At 38.5% G+C, this 21,097-nt stretch overlaps 1 protein-coding gene across 1 annotated transcript in view; it reads left to right on the top strand.

Moving 5' to 3' along the window:
* Positions 1–21,097, top strand: part of RAB2A (RAB2A, member RAS oncogene family) — a 109,348-nt gene that overhangs the window by 20,560 nt on the left and 67,691 nt on the right. Inside the window, exon 2 of the mRNA XM_004372568.2 lies at positions 19,476–19,547. Coding sequence (XP_004372625.1) covers positions 19,476–19,547 — 72 coding nt within the window. The remainder of the gene's footprint in view (positions 1–19,475; positions 19,548–21,097) is intronic.

Below are 21,097 nucleotides of genomic sequence, written 5' to 3'. Positions count from 1 at the left end.
CTGACCCTCTCTGCCTTCTCATCTCACGTCTGGACAAGAGCCACCCATTTAGTCTCACGTATCTACTTGAGCTAAGAAGCACACTCTTCACGAGTATCATTTTATGTCCCATAGTCCAGTCTAATCTTTGTCTGAAGAGTTGACCTCGGGAATGGTTTTAGTTTTGGGCTAACAGAGAGTCCGAGGGCCATGCCTTCCAGGGTCCTTCCAGTCTCAGTCAAACCATTAAGTCTGGTCTTTTTACTAGAATTTGAATTCTGCACCCCACTTTTCTCCTGCTCCGTCAGGGTCTGTCTGTTACATTCCCTCTCAGGGCTGTCATTGTTGGTAGCTGGGCACCATCTAGTTCTTCTGGTCTCAGGCTGATGCAGTCTCTGGTTTATGTGGCCATTTCTGTCTTTTGGACTAATACTTTCCTTGTGTCCTTGGTGTTCTTCATTCTCCTTTCCTCCAGGTGGGTTGGGACTAATTGATACATCTTAGATGGCTGCTTGCCAGCTTTTAAGACCCCAGACACCACTCATCAAAGTGGGATGCAGAACATTTTCTTAATAAACTTTGTTATGCCAATTGACCTAGATGTCATAAGTCAGTTTTTATGTAAGTCAGATGCTTTTTTTAAGTTTTCATTGTTATTTCCTTTTATTGTCAGTATCTTTATAAACTCGATCTTTATTTTCCCTTGGGAGTTGAAAACATTGCATATAAACTTACAGATATGATGACATCAGCAAATTATGCACTGCAACATTGTATGTAGTGCATATTACTAACAATAGGATGTACCAAAAAAAAAAAAACTGATGGTCGTAAATGTGGTTCGTCGTAACTCAGATATGTTGTAAGTCCAGGACTACCTGTACTGTACAATAATTTTATGGTATATTTACATCTAAGCCCCTTCTTCCTTCTGTAGCATCATGAAAAAATATCATCTTCAAGCTGCTTCACTGAAATAATATTTCTTAGTCGCTGCAGTTCCTATTTGGAATCTTCACTTATGAAAGGATTAGGAAGATTGTCAGGTTAAAGTGTGTTAATATACTTGATTTACTCATGTGACCTATGGAACATTATTGTGTGGGTTAAAGTCAGGGTAATAGAAATCTTTTTTTTTTTTAAACTTTCCTTCATTAAATTTCTGCCCCTTTAAAGAGCATTCCTTTCTTCCTTTTAATATTGCTACTAATACGTTGAAAGTGGGATAACATTCTTTTTAGTTAGCAGAGGTGTTGGTTTCAAAGAGTAATATGTACCTGAGAAAAAACAAATTAAGGAAGTTGGATAGTATAGTGGGGGAAAAAGCATGATTTAGAATCAGAAAACCTAATTTTGAGTTTCAGCTCTGCCTCTTCCTATGTTAACTTGAGACATAGCACCTAAGCCTCAGTGTCTTCATCTTTAAAATGGGTTATAATTCCTGCCTTACTGATCCCATAGGCTTATTGTTATGGTCAAGTAAGATTGGATATGTAGGGGGAGCATATTCTCACCTTGCAAACTGTAAAAAGCATGCAGATATTTTAAGTGTTAATAGAGTACATTAGTGTAAATTTGATTATATGACTTCAGAGATGCAATAAGAAAAGAAATATTTGTCTGTATTGGAGTGAATCCTCTGGGTATTTAGCAGGTAGCAAGGGGAAAGAAAAAGGAGCCCTGGTGGCACAGTGGTTAAAAGCACTCAGCTGCTAACCAAAAGGTTGGCATTTCGAACCCACCAGCAGCTCCGTGGGACAAAGATGTGGCAGTCTGCTTCCGTAAAGATTTACAACCTTGGAAACCCTGTGGGGCAGTTCTGCTCTGTCCTGTAGGACAGAGTTAGAATTGATTTGATGGCAGGAGGTTTGGTTGTGGGTTTTGGTAAGAGGAATGAAGCTGGTCTACGTGCTATTCTAAACTGGCTAATCAACAAAGATACTAAGTGAAAACCAGGTTAACCCTGTTTTGAACTCACCTGCTCTGTGGTAAAGCATTTATCTAGAGATTTCAGTTATTTGTTATACCAAACATGCAGTGTGTTCAGATTATTTACAGCTGGAAAATTAAATGCAAGAGCGGACACTGCAACCAGCACTTTAGTTGATCCTATCTAGGGTAATGGCTCTCAAACTTTAGCACACGTCAGAATCACCTTGAAAGCTTGCTAAACCACAGGTTGCAAGGCTCTGCCCCACAGCTTCTGATTCAGTAAATCTGGGATGAGGCCTAATAATGTGCATTCTAACAGCTTCCCAGGTAATGCTACTGATCTGGGGACCACACTTTGAGAATCATTAACTTAGGGAAACCATGTAATTTATTATCCAGACTGATCCATTAATAATTTATCAGGACAACAGGAGTAACTGAGCCTGCCCCTGGCAAACCAAGATGTAGGGTCGTCCTAATTTTACCTAATGGAAGTCTTTTTACAAAGAGGTTTATGTAACAGTTGTCTCCTGGTGTATGACTCATGGTACCCAAGCTGTATGTATGTATGTATTTTTAAATTTTATTGTTTTAGGTGAAAGTTTACAGCTCAAGTTAGTTTCTCATTCAAAAATTTATACACAAATTGTTTTGTGACATTGGTTGCAGTCTCTGCAGCGTGTCAGCACTCTCCCCCTTTGCCTTTCCATTCTGGGTTCTCTGTGTCCATTCGTTCAGTTTTCCTGTCCCTTCCTGCCTTCTCGTCTTTCCTTTTGGGGAGGTGTTGCCCATTTGGTCTCGTATACTTGATTGATCTAAGAAGCAAGTTTTCGTGTTTGTTACTGTTTGTTATATAGGCCTGTCTAATCACTGGCTGAAAGCTGGACTTCAGGAGTGTCTTCAGTTCTGAGTTAGCAGGATGTGTGGAGTCGTAGTCTCGGGTGTTCCTCCAATCTCTGTCAGACCAGTAAGTCTGGTCTTATTTTGTGAATTTGGATTTTATTCTACATTTTTCTCCTGCTCTGTCCGGGACCCTCTATTGTGATCCCTGTCAGAGTGGTTGGTGTGGTAGCCAGACACCATTTAGTTGTTCTGGGACCAGGCTGGTGGAGGCCGTGGTTCATGTGGTCTGTTGGTCCTTTGGACTAGTAGTTTCCTTGTCTTTGGTTTTCTTCATTGTCCTTTGCTCCAAACGTGATGGGACCAATAGATGTATCTTAGATGGCCACTTACAAGCTTTTAAGACCCCAGCCGCTACTCACCAAAGTAGGATGTAGAACATTTTCTTTATGAATTATTGTTGTTGTTAGGTGCCGTCCGTTTGGTTCTGACTCATAGTGATGCTATGTACAACAGAACAAAACACTGCCCGGTCCTTTGCCATCCTCACAGTTGTTGCTCTGCTTGAGCCCATTGTTGCAGCCACTGTGTCAGTCCATCTCGTTGAGGGTCTTCTTCTTTTTTGCGACCCTCCACTTTACTAAGCATGATGTCCTTCTCTAGGGACGGATCCCTCCTGATAATGTCCAAAGTATGTAAGACGTAATCTTACCATCCTTGCTTCAAAGGAGCATTCTGGTTGTACTTCTTTCAGGACGGATTCGTTCATTCCTTTGGCAGTCCATGGTATACTCGCTGTTCTTCGCCAGCACCACAATTCAAAGGCGTCAGTTCTTCTTTGGTCTTCCTTATTCATCGTCCAGCTTTTGCATGCATATGAGGTGACTGAAAACACCATGGCTTGGGTCAGGGGCACCTCAGTCTCCAACATGATATCTTTGCTTTTCAACACTTTAAAGAACTGTGAACTATATTATGTTATGCCAGTTGACCTGGATGTCCCCAGAGACCATGGTTCCCAGCCCTCAGCCCCAGTAACATGGTCCCTCAAAGTGTTGGGATGGGTTCAGGAAGCTTCTCTGACTTTGCCTTGGTCAAGTTGTGCTGATTTCCCCAGAATTGTGTGTTGTCTTTCTCTTCACCAAAGTTAACACTTGTCTACTATCTAGTTAGTGATTTTCCCTCCCTTCCTCTCCGCTCCCTTGTAACTATCAAAGCTTGTTTTTTTCTGTGCTTAAACCTTTTCTTGGGTTTTTATAATAGTGGTCTCATACAATACTTGTCCTTTTGTGATTGACTTATTTCCCTCAGCATAATGCCCTCCAGATTCATCCATGTTATGAGAATGTTTCGAGGATTCATCATTCTTTATCGTTGCATAGTATTCCATTGTGTGTATGTACCATAATTTGTTTATCCATTCATCTGTTGATGGTTGTTTCCATCCTTTTGCTGTTGTGAATAATGCTGCAATGGATGTGCATATTTCTATTCATGTGACAGCGCTTGTTTCTCTAGGATATATTCTTAGGAGTGGATTGTATGGTATTTCTATTTTTCGGTTTTTAAGGAGGCACCATATCCTTTTCCATAGTAGTTGTACCATTTTATATTTCCACCAGTAGTGCATAAGAATTCCAGTCTCCCTGCAACCTCTCCAACATTTGTTATTTTCTGTTTTTTTCTTTGTTTTGATTAGTGCCAGTAATGTCAGGGTGCGGTAGTATCTCATTGTAGTTTTGATTTGCATTTCTGTAGCGGCTAGTCATCAGGAACATTTCCTCCTGTGCTGTTAGCTGCCTGAATGTCTTCTTTAGTGAAGTGTCTGCTCATACCTTTGCCCATTTTTTAATTGGATTATTTGTCTTTTTGTTATTGAGGTGTTGAAATATTCTATAGATTTGAGAGATTAGACCTTTGTCAGATATTATTTATTTATTTAATTCGTCAACAAATAGTTCAGTCAGATTGTTTTCCTTGATCCCTGTCTTTGTGAATGTAAAGTCAAAAGAGAATAGAAATATTTTTGGTTCTTCACAGTTGATTTGTTTTACCATGAGTACTAGTAAAAATATTTTGGATGAGATCTTTGACTGGATGTGAGGTTGGATTAGATACTAAAGCAGTAATTTCAAAGTTTTTATCTTATAAGCTACATTATAAAATATATTTTACATTTCAACCTTAAGTTCTCATATGTGTGTAAGTGCATATATATACGTAAAACAAAGTTTCCAAACAGTGCTTATCCTAACCTTACTCACTACAGTCTCATATTTGCTAATTTTGTTCTAATTCATTTTTTTGATCCACTGAATTGATTTCACGGCCTAACAGGTTACAGCCTACTGTTTAAAAAGCACTGCAGCAGATGGCCTCTGTAGTCCCAAAAAACTAACATTCTAACATTCTGAGAGGTAGTTATACTTCAGTTTTCTGCATCCTGTTTCTCCTCCAACACAGTAACTATTTTTCACCGTAAAAACTAGTGAGGGAAAGTTCCAGGAGTTGGGAGGAAGAAGAGAACGGGGATGTGATTTTTACCTCATTCTACTCATTCCCTAAGAACATTAACAAATGCTCCATTTTATTTTCCAGTTTTTAGAGATTTAAATTGTATCTAGCTTTGTATTTGTGAAAATACTGTACTTAAAAAAAGACAAACTGGGTCTTTTCTAAGAAAGTGTATACACCTAGCTTATATTCAAAAAGCCCCGTCTCCACCTAATTAAACTTGGTTTATCTTAATGAAGGATATATTGATCATACGGGTTGTGTCACGAGTCCAACCAGAAGGCAGAAACAACACAATTTGAACAAGGAAAGTTTAAGGTAAAGGTCATTAACTGTAATATGAAGGATTAGAGTAATAGGAAATTGTCTAAGGTAAAGAGCACACTAAGGAATACAGTTACAGAAGATAAAAGGAGCAGCCACTAGCCCAAAGACTGAGGTAGAGCATCCAAGGAAGGAGCAAATCTGGAATCCAAACCTTGTTGGAGGGACACAGCTGAGGTCCGCTGAATGGCAGAGAAAGACGTTCACTGAGGTGCTGTGATGGGCTGGAAAGTTGCTTCTTGGGGAGGTGCTATGCCTGGGAACTCAGAAGCAACCTGAAGGAGTGCCAGGGGCAATTGGCCACCGGGAGGTGCTGAGTGTTGCCCTCTACTGACGAAGCTTCATGTGCCAGCTGGCAAGGGAGAAATGTTCAGTCAGTCTCACTAGCAGAACAGTGAACAGTGGATTTGGAGCTGGGAGGCAATCAGTAGGTTGGTAACTAGCACCTTAGTATACCCATGATAGAGCTGAACTTTTCACAGGAAGATCACACTTAGTTTAGGGGCAGATGATACTAGGGATGCAATTCTAATTTAGCACAGTCACATTTCTGTTCTTTAACATCATTGTTCGAGCTGAAGAATCCACTATTGAATAAATAATTTTTTCAGAAATTGATAAGACTTTTTTTGAAACGTAGACTAGAGGTAGTCATTATGTAGAAAAGAGTAGGCTGTCAACTTTGTGATCTTTTCAGTGAGCACAAGATACATTAATTCAACATTCACTTAGCATCTGTTTTTTAGCCAGACTACACAGGCAAGGTGGTTTTTCAAATACAAAAAAACGTGAATGCTAGTGCTCCTAAGGAAGGAAGCTAGATGTGTAAACTGATAATATAATAATAATAATAATAATAATGTTATAATAAAAGTATAATATGATAAAGTGCTTGATAAGTATGTATAGAGTGTTGTGTCCTTAACCGAAAAACGAAAAATCTGTTGCTGTTGAGTTGGTTCTGACTCGTAGTAATTCTATAGGACAGAGTAGAACTGCCCCATGGGATTTCCAAGGAGCCGCTGGCTAGTGGATTTGAACTGCCGACCTATTGGTTAGCAACCATAGCTCTTAACCACTGTGCCACGAGGGCTCCGTTGTGCCCTTAGTGGAAAAAGTGACTGCCTGCATTTAGACTTTGGGGAAGTGTCATGGATTGAATTGTGTCCCCCAAAATATCTGTCAACTTGCCTAGGCCGTGATTCCCAGTATTGTGTGATTGCCCACCATTTTGTGATCTGATGTGATTTTCTTTTGTGTTATAAATCCTATATGATGTTAATGAGGCAGGATTAGCGGCAGTTATGTTAATGAGGCAGGACTAAATGTACAAGATTAGGCTGTGTTTTAAGTCGATCTCTTTTGAGATATAAAAGAGAGAAGCCAGCAGAGAGACCAGGGACCTCATACCACCAAGAAAGCAGTGCCGGGAGCAGAGCACATTCTTTCGACCTGAGGTTTCTGCGCTGAGAAGCTCCTAGACCAAGGGAAGATTGATGACAAGGACCTTCCCCCAGAGCTGACAGAGATAAAAAGCCTTCCCTTAGAGCTGGCACGCTGAATTTGAACTTCTAGCCTCCTAGACTGTGAGAGAATAAATTTCCCTTTGTTAAAGCCATCCACTTGTGGTATTTCTGTTATAGCAGCAGTGGATAACTAAGACAGGAAGGGAAAAGAAACAAGGATGTGTTACCTCTTTTTATTCCTTATCCAGTATCCTTATGGGTAAGGACGTGGTGTGATTAACATTAGGGAGCCTTGGTGGCACAGTGGTTAAAGCACTTGGCTGCTAACCAAAACGTCGGCAGTTCAAACCCTTTAGCCACCCAGTGGGAGAAAGATGTGGCAGTGTGCTTCTGTAAAGATCACAAGCTTGGAAACCCTATGGGGCAGTTCTGCTCTGTCCTGTACGGTTGCTGTGAGTCAGAAACAACTTCACAGCATTGGGTTTTGTTTTTGTGATTACCATTATACAAATTAGCAAAGAAGGCCTAGAGTCAGAAGTGAAGCAACTTTTTCTGTCAGTGGCACACACAGGATTTAAACCTAGTCCAATAGATTTGTTACTTCTTAACTTGGTGATGCACCTTGAAATGCAGAAGGCTACAATAGTAAAAGTTTATCAAATGTCAAACACAGGACTAGGTACTACTGTGAAGAATTTTAGAAGTGAATTCCGTTGGTCCCTGCCCTTAGGGAGTTTACAGTCTAATAGTGTTGGTAGAATGTGATAAGGCTCTGATTGAAGTACAGGGAAGAGCTTGGAATTTCATAGGAGGGAGAGCGCCTTTCTTCTTCCTGGGAGATTGTTGTTAGTTGCGATCTAGTTGATTCAGACTCATAGCTACCCCATGTGTGGAAAACTTTAGAGTATGATGGTGTTTGAGCTGGTTCTTGAAAAGTGGGTAGGATTTAGACAAGTAGAAATGGCGCAAATAAACAAAATGTAAAGATAGGAAAAAGCACAAAGAAAGTTACCATTTATTACATATGTGCTAAGTGTCACATTTCATACTTTCCTCAGTGTAAGCAGTCCAGTACTGTTGTATTATAGACACCATCTCAGGCAGTTATGGGAAATAAGGCTGGAAAAATAAGTCCATTAAGCATGTTGGGCTTAGTAGGTACTAGGTTGTGACAGATTAAGGTAGAGTTTGAACTTTATTCTGTAGACTTTAGAAAACATAGAAGTTTTTAAAAGAAAGAGTACAGGATTAGAATTGTAATTAAATTAGAAATTAAATATATACATGCACATGTTGTGGTAGAGTCGGCTGTGACTCATGGCAACCCCATGTACCTTATGTATGTAAGTATATATGTACACTTATATTCTAATGCAACAACAGAGACATAGTAGATGTTAAATGTAATCCTTCACTTCCATCCTTTTTTCTAGTCCTTGCCTGATGCTTTAGGAAGAGTAACTTGGCAGCCATATGTAGGAGAGATTAGAAAAGTGAAGTCTAGTTAGATGGTTATTACAGTGGTATAAGATAATGAAGGCTTTATCAAAGACAGTGGTAGTGAAAATGAAAAGGAAGTTACAGACGAGTGTTGGAATTAACAGGGTTTAGTAAAAGGATGTCATAGTGAGTGAAAATAATTAAAGATGAATGTAACTTTCAGGTATTTTTCCCATTTCTGAAGAGCACACGCTTCAAATACAGGCTTTTTTCTTTTATTTTTTTATATAAAAGTAATGAATGCACATAATAATATTAAGACTGTGGAAGGACAGAAGATAGGATATGAAGGGTGAAAGATAACATTATACAAAGAAAAACAGGTCAGTGGAAATATGGAGGTTACAATTTGGGGAGGTCCACTCCTCAGATGTGGCTGTGCATAACCACTTCCTTCTGCAGAGTACAGTGTAGAAAAGGGGAAAAAAAGAGTAACTTTACAGTCCAGAAACCTTATACATACTACCTCAGCCAGGTGATCAAGGTCAACAAAAGCTGTGATAGTCATGTTGATAATAGGTACCCTTGATAAGTTGTGATGAAAATGGCACTTTACCTGTGTGGTCTTCATCCTAGACACCCATAACTTCAGTGTAATCATAGGGGGAAAAAAATCAGACAAATTTCAATAGGGAGCACTCTGCAAAACACATAAGCAGTACTCCTCAAAACTGTCAGTTATCAAAAATGAGAAGTCTGAGAAACTGTCACAGCCAAGTGGAGCCTAAGGAGACATGACAACCAAATGTAATATGAGATCCGGATGGGATACTGGGTGGGAAAAGGATATTAGGATAAAAACCAAGGAAACAAAGAAAAAAAATCGCCAAAGCTTTGGGGAGAGATAAACCCAAAGAGGTTTCATGAAGAGTTCAAGGGGTAGGGAAGAAACCACCAAGTCTCCTCCACTCAACCATTGTGAGTCCAACTTACATCCTCAGTGAATATCTGCTGAATAAGTAGTGTGCTTGCAGCTCTTGGTGAGCGTGTTGTTAAGACGATTTTATCCTCTAATGAGGCCTGGTTTCTTCATTTGTTGGTTTGACCTCACATGTGCATTTAGTTTCCTAGAGTCCATGCCACATGCAGAACGAGTGAGAATTACAAAAATCTATCAGTGTTTGTTCCTCCCCCCCAACGTTTACAAAAGATAATATTCCCTGTTTCCTCAGAAATTGTTTGAACTGACTGCCGAATTTCTGTTTCTGGTTTTAGAAACCAAGCAGATTGGTAAAACAGAAATGATTGCTATTGTTGTTATTGCTAGTTGCCGTCGAGCAGTTTCGACTCATGGCGACCCCAGGTGTGCAGAGTAGAACTATTCCATAGGGTTTTCAAGGCTGTGACCCTTTGGAAGCAGATCACCAGGCCTCCCTTCCGAGGTACCTCTGGGTGAGTTCGAACCACCAACCTTTTGGCTAGTAGTCGAGCCCTGAGCCATTTGCACCACCAGGGACTCCTAATGTACTAATTCAGCAAACATTTATTGAGAGCTCTTATGTGCCACATAATGTATGAGTGTTAAGGATTCAGAAGTGATCTATTCTGTTCTTACTCTTAAGCACATAGTTTAGAATGAGGAACTAGACGGTTAAATCAGTTATTTTCTACATGCACTCACACAGCCAAAAAAATCCCCATATTTAAAAATCAAGAGAACTCCTAACTCACTTTAAAAAGGGAAATGTGTAATATGGAAAGTTTCCTAGAGGATATGGCACTTCAGCTAAGTCTTAAAGCATGAGTAGCAGTTTGCTAAGAGGAGAAAAAGTCACTGGGCATTGGAGAATGAACACTCCCAAGTATGCTTCATATGTGCAAAGGCTCAGTGTGTAAGAGATACCCGTGTAAGAAATCATAAGACTTTCGGCTGTGTTATCCTCTTACTCATTTTCATGGTTTTGGTCTCACCCATATCTTAGGTGCTTAAACCTTTTTTTTTTTTTCCCAGAAACATTTTAGTATTTGGAATACTTTACTATTTTAAAACAAAGATACAGAAATAGTAGCGGATTGTTTGCATCAAGGGAAAGAGGGCCAGTTCTCCACATCTTATTTCTTTTAATTTCTGATTGGTTCTTAAGTAACTTTTCTAAGCCTTGTCAGTATACCTGCTTCGATGCCTCAAAGCTTCCGGGAAAAGATGTCTTAGGTTCTTGAAGCTACATCCTTTTGGGAACTCTCTTTTAAATTCTTTATTTTTATTACCAGGTACAGTGCCTGGAGCATAGTAGGAACTCACCCAATAAATATTTGTTGAATTACTGTCTCTTCCCTTCCCTCCTACCTTTCACTAACAGATAAGTGGTCTGTATTCCCTATTTTCTTTTCCCTCACCACTCACTCACTTACTAGTTCTTGTGTTTGAGTCACATCACTGATTGCAGTAGGAATTGTTATAGACAGACTCAGCAAGACTGGGAGACTAACAGTGTTGTAAGAGTCTAAGGAGAAGTAGAAATGAAGGATGACTCTCGATTAGTGTATTAGTTTCCTAGGGTGCCATAACAAATTACTACTAATTTGGTGGCTTAAAACAACAAATTTATTCTCTCGCAGTTCTGGAGGCCTGAAGTCCAAAATCAAGGTGTCAGCAGGGCCTCACTCCCTCTGAAGTCTCTAGGGTAGACTCCTTTCTTGCCTTTTTCAGCTTCTAGTGGCTCTGGGCAATCCTTAGTTTATGGCAGCATAATTCCAATCTCTGTCTTCACACGGTCTTCTTCCCTATGTGTCTATCTGTCTCTCTCAGCCTTTCTCTTATAAGGACACCTGTCATTGGATTTAGGGCCCACCCTAAATTCAGGATGATCTCATCTTGAGACTTTCCAAATATGGTCACATTCCCAGTTTCCGGGGGTTAGGACTTAAACATATCTTTTTGTGGGCCACTATCTACCCCACTATAATAAGCTACAGAGCAGTATATAATTGAAATAATTGAGAGGATTCTTGTCTTGGATTTGAGGAGGACAGTGTTTGGACAACCAGCATCATAAAAATACCTCTGAGATCATCTTATTTAAATGAAGTTGTAGATTGTAGATATTTTCTTCAATTAGTTTTAGGAAATACATATTTAATCTTTTTAACTCAGGATCACATGGATTTAGTTGGAGATTTTGCTCTTTGAACTGCGTTCATCTTGAAGAATCCTCAGTTGCAAAATACTTTCCCATTTTCTCATTTGAGCCTCCTGACATTCATTTGAAGTAGGAATGCTATGTATTTTTTTCCCCATTTTACAGATGGGGAAATAGAGCGCAGTTTCTATTACTAATTTGCCCAAGGTTACATTATGAAATAATGCTGATGGATTTGAACTCTGGTATCACAACTGTAAAACTTGTATTTTTTCTAATACGCCATGTTGTTTGTTAGTTTTCCATTAAGGAAAGGCAGGCTTTATTTATTGCCATCGAGTCGATTCTAACTCATAGCGAACCTATAGGACAAAGTAGAACTGCCCCCATATGGTTTCCAAGGAGTGGCTGATGGATTCGAACTGCTGACCTTTTGGTTAGTAGCTAAGCGCTTAACCACTGTGCCACCAGGGCTCCATATATATGTGCGTGTGTGTATATATGTATACACACACACACACCACCATTTAAAAAAAATAGGCATCATTAATTTTGAAAAATTATCTTGAAATTGGTGGAAGACGATTTAGGATTAGGAGAATAAACTTGAAAAGAATACCTAACATTTATGCCAGTGTTTCTTATGGAGAAGGACCCCTTGCCTAAAAATCACTGAGGGCTTATTGATTGGAATCTCTGGGGTGGAGCTTCAGGAGTCTGGATTTTTAATGAGCGCTACTTGTGATCATTAGGCCCTGAGATGGCGTTTAGATACTCAGACCTGATCACAACCTTGTGTACTACTGAAGTACGGTGTCTTGGACCCTGAGTAAAGGAAGATGACAATGTGATTATATGGTATGAACTCTAATGGTGGCGGCATTATTAAGGGTAGTAATTTGCATTAATTACGGAGTGGTGATGATTTGTATATATCCAGAATATCCACACAAGCCCTCAAAAAATAGTTACACATATTTTACACATCTGCTTTTTATTCATTAAACAAATATTTAATGAGCACTGGCTGTTTGAAGGGATTGTTCTACATACTTTGGAGAATGAACAGATGGATAAGATATGGACCTTGTCTTCAAGGAACTTTGTTTATAAGTGAGGTAAAGCGTGCATTTAAATAACTGGTAGTATAAGATAAAAGTTAGTAATAAATGCCATGTCTTCTGGAAGTCCACTAAAGGCAAAGATGACATCCAGCTAGTAGAAAGAAGCCCAGAAGGCTTCATGAAGGATATTGGCTCTGCAGAGCGCAAGGGATAGGTGGAGTGTGGGCAGTGGTTTTCTCTTGCTTGAGGAAAGCAAATAAATAACCTTTTCTGTCTGGACACTTGCTCTGCAAACTCTCGGTGATGCTTTGTGTTGGAGTTTGTCTTTTTCTCAAGCCTTCTCAAACCTCTGTCTGTCGGGCATAGGGTTGTGGTTGATGATAGCTCCTACCTAGGGCAACTGAGAGAATTTGGTGAACAAGACCTCACTGACCTTCCCTCTTGAGAAGTTTGTGCATTTTGAGGCTTGAGCATGTGTCTTTTTTGAGAAAAAGGATTCAGTGAAGAGGAAAGTAATAAAGATGTAGAGAAAGGAGCTGATAGATCTCAGAACTGGGAGACAAGGATGAGATCTAGCTTGAAAGCTAGAGGAATACTTCTTTTGGATGTAAAGAAAGAATAGGATGCATAGATATGTAGAGAAAGCTTGAGGGTAAAAAAAAGAAAAGTTGAAGAAACCCATGTTGGATTTTGAGGGCTTTTTCCCCCCCTGCCGTTAGTTAGATGGTAATACCAGTAAATTTTTATGTGGTGCTTCCTGTGTGCTAGCACTGTCCTGAATGCTTTACATATGTTAACGGATTTAATTCTCAAAACTCTGTGAAGTAGGTCTTGTTTCTTATCCCCATTTTGAAAATGATACACAGAGGCACAGGGGGTTTATCCAGGGTCACCCAGGTAGTGCTTTTAACCACTGCAGACTCCAACTGTTCAATCCGAATCTCTGAAGGTGAGGCCTGAAGCATCAGTTTTAGTGTTGTGTGTGTTTTGTTTTTTTGCTTTGTGAAGATTGAAAACTACTAGTGGATAGAGGGTGACTGAGGTTGGGGAGCTGCTTCACAACGAATCATCAGGGAAGGCATGTGTGATGGTGAGAAGCAGCTGTGGAAGTCTGTCTATGTGCAGAGAGGAAAGAGCATGTTATGTGCATAGGCCTTGTATGTTCCAGGTACAGAAGGAAATCCAGTGGTAGGAGATAGATTTGAAGAGGCCACTTTTATGTTCTGTTTCTGTTTAATTCTGCCATTGTTTAAACAAATGTGCTACACCTCAATCTTTTTTGCTGGTTCCTCCTATTCATATGGCTTTAAATACCATCTGTATGCTGACAACTCTATGTCTCCAGCCCAAACATCTTTCCTGAAGTCTAGGCTCATATGTTGACTCATCTTTACCACTTGGATATCTAACAGACATCTCAATTCAAAGTAACCAAACTGGAACTTGATCTTGCCTCCTTCCACCTGCTCTACCTACAGCTTTCCCCATCTCATTGATCCTTCTGTTTAATCAGGTAAAAACACTGGAGTTATGCTTGACAAACTGCTCTTTCTCTCAAAATCTACATCTAAGCTATCAACAAATTCTCTTGATATTACTTCAAAATATGTAGAGTTCAGTCCCTTCAATTCAGTCACTTCAGTCTTCAGTCACTTCAGTCCAACCTCCTCCATTGCTACTGCCTTGGTCCAAGGCACTATTTCCTGCCTCATTGAGAAAGTCTCCTAACTTACCTCCTGGCTCCCGCTCATATCTTCCACTTACAGGTTATTCTCATTGTACCAACCAGAGTGATCCTTTTAGAATTTAAGTAAAATTGTATTTATTCCTCTGCTCAAAACCCTCCAGTGGACCCCCATTTTATCATAAGTAAACTGACAAAGTCCTCTGGGGCCTGTGTATCTTGGCCCCCGTAATTCCTATAACTTCAGCTTCTAGGGGCATGACTCTTCCCTGCCTTCTGTGCTTTGTCTACATAGGCTTCATCGTTCTTTCCCCAACACATCCCACCTTACGGCTTTTCTTATAGTTGTTTCCTCAGACTGGAATACTCTTCTCTCAGTTATGTATCTGCATATCTTATTTCAGATCTCACCTTCTCACTGAGAGACCTCCTTAATGCCAGCCCCCCAACCCTGTGTTCTAGGTCCAGAGTCTTTTACCCTTCTCCACTTTTTCTCTTTACCATAGCACTTAACACTTTGCAACTAACACACTGTCTTTGCCTGCCTCCCCGTCTGTCTGTCTCTCTGTATGCACACATATACAGCCACACCTGCATATATACATACTTAAAAAAAAAGTTTGTTACCTCTCAACTAGAATATAAATCTCTACAAGAGCAAGAGTCTTTATCTTGTCTACTGCTTAGCCTTAAAACATAGTAGACACTCAATAAAATTTTTTAGAATGATTGGATTTTAATAAGCATTGGAGATGCGTCCGTAAACAGTGAAAATGAATAAAACGTTTATTTTCCTTTCAGGAAGGTTAAAGTGTAAGCAGACATAGTAATAAGCAGTAGTAATATTAATAGTAGCAACAAACATTTCTTGAATTCTTTATTGAAACTTCACCATGTGCCAGACACTGTTTTAAGCACTTAAATGAATTAACTAATACTCCCAATAAGCCTGTGAAATAGGTATTACAATTATTATCCTCCTTTTCACAGATTAGGAAGCTAAGGCACTGAGAGCATAAATCACTTGAGGTTCTGTGGATAGTAGTTGGCAGAGCTGGGATTGGAACCCAGGGAGTGTGGCTTCAGACTCAGAGAACATAGCCACAGCATTAAATGAGTTGACATATGTGAAGTGCTTAGACAGTGTCTGGCAGAAGATAAGCTCTATGTTAAGTTTTATCTGTTGTTGCAGATCATAATAAAAATTCAGAGTTCCTGAGAATATAGTCATAACAACATCAAAATATTCACTGGCCACTTAAAAAACTATTCCTCTTTCAGTCATCCTTTCTGAATATCTCCCCTTCTGTCAGATCAACATGTTTGACTCTCATTCTCTATGAAAATAAAAGAAGAATCATTTGCAAATTCAAAAGAATACATAGAATATCATCAGGTATGTGAAAATGTTGGAGCACTGCTTGAAGTCCATGCAAGGCCTTTGGCAGCCTACTATTTACCTAAAGGGTATCCTACTGAAGTATGCGTAGGGGTTTCTACCTCTAACGTGATCAGTGTTTGATTCATTCTTTGTTTCAGGGTATAGTTGTAATTGTAAGTTAAACTTTATTATGTATAAAGTTTATTTTAATACTGTTTAGCTTTGGAAAAAAAAAGGTTCTGAACAAAGGTTTTTTGTTTTTATTGTGGTAGAACATATATATAACAAAACATTTGCCATTTTAAGTTTTTTATGTATAATATAGTGACATTAATTATATTCACGATACTTGTCCAACCATTATGACAAACTATTGTGAAAACTTTTTCATCACTCCAAACATCAACTCCGTACCCATTAAGCAGTAACTCCCTATTCCCCCCTCACCTCAGTCCCTCAAAAAAAAAATCTGTTGCCATCTACTCAATTCCGACTCATAGTGACCCTAAGTTCCTAGTAACCTCTAATCTACTTTCTGTCTCTATGAATTTGCCTATTCTAGATATTTCATGTAAGTGGAATCATATGATATTTGTCCTTTTGTGTCTAGCTTCTTTCATGTAGCATAATGTTTTCAGTGTTCATCCATGTTGTACCATGTATCAGAACTTCATTCCTTTTTATGGCTGAATAATTGACAATACACACACACACACACACACACACTCCCTTTGGGTTATCTGTTCATCTGTTGATGAATACCTGGGTGGTTTTTTACCTGTTGACTGTTGTGACTAGTGCTGCAATGAACATTGTTGTATAAGTATCTGAGTCCCTGCCTTTAGTCTAGGAGTGGAATTGCTGGGTCATGTGGTATTTTATGCTTAACTTTTTGAGGAACCACCGAACTGTTTCTACAGCAGGTGCACCATTTTACATTCCCACCAGCAGTGCATAAGGATTCCAGTTTTTCCACATCCTCCCAACACTTGTTATTTTCCCTTCTTTTGATAATGACCATCTTAGTGGGTGTAAGGGAGTATCTCATTATGGTTTTGATTTGTATTTCCCTAATGATTAATAGTCTTGCAGTCTGTTCATGTGCTCGTTGGTCATTGTGTATCTTGTTTGAAGAAATGTCTCAAGTCCTTTGCTCATTTTTTGATTGGGTTGTTTGACTTTTTATTTGTTGAATTGTAGTTCTTTGTATATTCTGGATATTAAACCCTTATTTGATATATGGTTTCCAGATATTTCCTCCTGTTCTGTAGGTTGTCTTTTTACTTTATTGGTAATGTCTTTTGATGCACTAACATTTTAAATTTTGAAGAAGTCCAATTTATCTATTTTTTTCTTTTGTTGGTGGTGTTTTTGGTGTCATTTCTAAGAGTTTACTGCCAAATACAAGGTCCTGAAAATTTACCCGTGTTTTCTTCTAGGAGTTTTATGGTTTTGGGTCCAGCTTCATTCTTTTGCATGTGGAAATTCAGTTGTCCCAGTACCGTTTGTTAAAGAGGCTGTTCTTTCCTCATTGAATAGACTTTGCATCCTTGTCAAAAATCAGTTGGCTGTAGATGTGTAGCTTTATTTCTGGGCTCCCAGTTCTATTCCATTGATCTATATGTCCATCCTTATATTAGTTCCACACTGTTTTGATTACTGTAGCTTTATAGTGCATTTTGAAATCAGGAAGTGTGAGTCCTCCTACTTTATTCTTTTTCATGATTGTTTTGGTTATTTGGGACCTCTTAACAATTCATACGAATTTGAGGATTGACTTTTCCATTTCTTGAAAAAGATCTCTTGGAATATTGATAGAGATTGTGTTGAATCTGTAGGTTACTTTGGGTAGTATTTACATCTTAAAAATATTAAGTCTTCTAATGTATGAACCCAGGATGCCTTCTCATTTATTTAGGTCTTTAATTTATTTAATTTCCGTCAGTGGGCGTTTGTAATTTTCAGCGTGCAAGTCTTTCACCTCTGTGGTTAAATTTATTCCCTAGATATTTTATTCTTTTGGATGCTGTTGTAAATGGAATTATTTTCTATTCCATATGGCAAAATTTTGGATGTTAAAAGTAGAACTGAACATTCGTATTTCAATTTTTCATGTATTTTGTACTTCCACACCTTTTAAATAATTTTCCTTTCATCCTATGTTTTGAACATAGAGCAGATTCCTTTTATACACTTGATAACCAACTATTTTGGCAGATTCCTTTTATACACTTGATAATCAACTATTTTGACTTAAAAAACTGCCCTTTTGTCTTCTAGATCTGAAGGACTGTTCATAGGAGTTAGAAATCTGATAAAATTGAGCCTTTTGTAATGTAAAAGAGAAATAATGGATAACAGAAATAGAAGAAAACACTCTTTAAGTCCAAAGGTTTTGAAATTTCAGCTTATTTTTAGTTAATTAGAGTCGTAAAACTTAACAAATAAAGCATTTCGTAAAAAATGCCTATGTATTTACAGAACACAGCTTTGATGTGTTATTTGATGTTTCGACAATGTTTGTAACTTGACACTGGGGCCAGTCATTCAGCAAAATTATTAAGTGCCTATTCTATGCTATGAGAGAGACAGCAAGTGACAAAATAGTCATAGTCCCTTGTCTCATTGAGTTTATAATCTGCAAGACTTTGAGTCACTTAGCTTCAGAAAGACCTTCTCCAACCCTGTAGCCTAAATTAAGTCTCTTTTGTCATTCTTTCTCATAGCACTTTATTATTTTCTTTCAAATCGTATTTTTAACAATTATTTCAAATTACAGTTCATATATATTAAATGGGTGTTCAATTTAATTTTTCCACCTGTACTAGACTGTAAGTTCCAATGGCAGGAGCCATATCGGTTTTCCGCCATTTCTGTATCTCCAAATCCCTAGTGCAGTGCATAGTAAGCATTCAATAAAGACTTTTTGAGTGAATAGATGAATGAGTGATGACTACCTTGAGTTTTATGTAGAAGTGTGGGATGCTGTGAGTTAGGCACACTAAGTCTCGTCTTGTGTGAAGATGAGGCAATGTTTCTTAAAGGGCCTGAGAGTGAGTAGGAAGGAGGTGTGATGTTCAATATCCAGTGCTCCTTAGAGGGTAAGTAGGATGAATATAGAAAAATTCCTTTGAGTGTAGGAATGTGGATACAGCAAGCAACTTCTGGAAAAGTAGCTCACAAACGTTTATTGTTAGCTTATTTCTTTACCTGCTTATCTGTTTTTTTATTTGTAGGGGAGTATGATAAAGTATAAAAAGAGTATATTACTGTGCTTTTAAATATTTTCACTATTACACACACAAACAATTGCAAGAGTTAAAAAGTGCGTTCGCACTTCCTGCATGAGTACTATAGTAGAGGCGGCTTGGAGAACCTAGTTAGTTGTTTTCTAGTTTAGCTGCCACATTTATCTTTCAAATTGAAGTGTTGAATGAATGAGAAAAGATGTTGAAGGAATATGAAAAAGGGTGTTTTGGATTGGTTTACACCTTCCACCTAAATCATCAGTCCTTTTTGCCCCTTCTTATTTTCCAAGAGATGAGAGTACAGAGACATCACGATCGATTCTTCAGTGAGCGCTGAGACCAAAGTGTGAGACTTGGGACTGCAGAAGGACTGGAGCCCCGAGTTGCCCCCTTTCCATGTTCTTTTGTTTCTTAATTCCTGTGAGTTTTGTATCTTAATTGTTGTTGTTTTTTTAACTTTCAGGTGTTGGTAAATCGTGCTTATTGCTACAGTTTACAGACAAGAGGTTTCAGCCAGTGCATGACCTTACTATTGGTAAGTTCTATAAAAGAGATGAGAAGCATTCAAAAGTTACAGATAGTGGAAATGGAAGATGCTAGGGGATCCATTCTATTAGTAATAATTCCAAAAATTAATTTACTGCTGTGCAAAATTTAGTCTCCATCACTTTTTTAAAAATGTAAGTATAGTAAAAATATTTTCCCCAACTTTGTAAAAGTGGTTAGAATGCAGAAAGACATTAATGTTTAAGATTTTGGTCGTGTTTAGTGATGAAACAAACAACTGAGAGATAGCACACACAGTGGTGAGCGCAGAGACTGTGGACCTGCCTGCTGGCATTTGAATCAAGGCTCTGCCAGTACCTCGCTGGGCAAGACCCTTCACCGCTCTGTGCCTCTGTTTCTTTTTCTGTAAAATGAGAATAATAATAGTCCCAGTCTCACAAGGTTATTGTGAGCGTTACCTGACTTCATAAATGTGAAGCTTTGGAACGGTGCCCAGCAGCATGGTAAGTACGCTAGGCTTACCTATAATTATTAATGGAGAAAAACTCCATCTGACCTTTTCTTTAGTTTCCTCGATTGTGAAGAGTAAATGAGACAGTTACTGGCATAGAATAAAAAATCAATATGAGGTATTATTTAAAACAGTAGTATTACTCATTTTACTATATACAAAGGGGTAAAATTAAAATGAGTGAAAAAACTAAAAACTTTAGGTAAAAATACTATTTGAGGGTTTCTGATTTGTTAAAAAATGATTATATTTATACCTGAAAAGCTAAAGAATCTAGCTGGATTATGTTATGACTATAGCCTAGCAGCTAGAAATTAGTGAAATATGAAGAAATAAGGTAATTGAAAATCTAGTTACAGTTTATAGTTGATAGTTTGACTAATCTTCCAGCTGCTGACTGCTTGTTTTCTATAGGTATTAACTTGCCCTGTATAGCATGTTGATTCTCATGTTCTTTGTATTTTTAAAATTCCAAATCGAAGGTAAAAAACCGGAAACCAAACCCATTGTCATTGAGTCCATTCCGACTCACAGCAACCATATATAAATCAAATTATTAGGTCAGTTAATAGTTTCCAGCCCAGCCACATGTACTTTGTAGATGTATTGAAATCTTTCTTTAGTAGTTGGAGCCCTGGTGGCACAGTGGTTAAGAGCTTGGCTGCTAACTGAAAGGTTGGCATTTCGAATCCACCGGACGCTCTTTGGAAACCTTCTGGGGCAGTTCTGCTCTATCCTATAGGATCGCTATGAGTCAGAATCAACTCAACGGCAGCGAGTTTGGTTTTTTTGTTTTTGTTTTTTCTTTAGTAGTTACCATCAATAATATTAGACTAATTTGGATAGTTCTGATAATGATAGGTAAAACCTACAATACAGTTTCATGCTGGTCTTCATGACTATTTAACTTTGATGAGCTCTAGTGGCACAGTGGTTAAGCACTCGGCTGCTAACCAAAAGGCCAACAGTTCAAACCTACCAGTCACTCTGTGGGAGAAAGCTGTGACAGTCGGCTTCTGTAAAGATTATAGCCTTGGAAACCCTATCGGGAAGTTCTACTCTGTCCT

This window comes from Trichechus manatus, unplaced genomic scaffold (genome assembly GCF_000243295.1).
Source record: "Trichechus manatus latirostris isolate Lorelei unplaced genomic scaffold, TriManLat1.0 scaffold00018, whole genome shotgun sequence".
In the NCBI taxonomy this organism is placed as follows: Eukaryota; Metazoa; Chordata; class Mammalia; order Sirenia; family Trichechidae; genus Trichechus; species Trichechus manatus.
The sequence above is the reverse complement of the archived record's forward strand: the minus strand, read 5'-3'. Positions and strand labels throughout refer to the sequence as shown.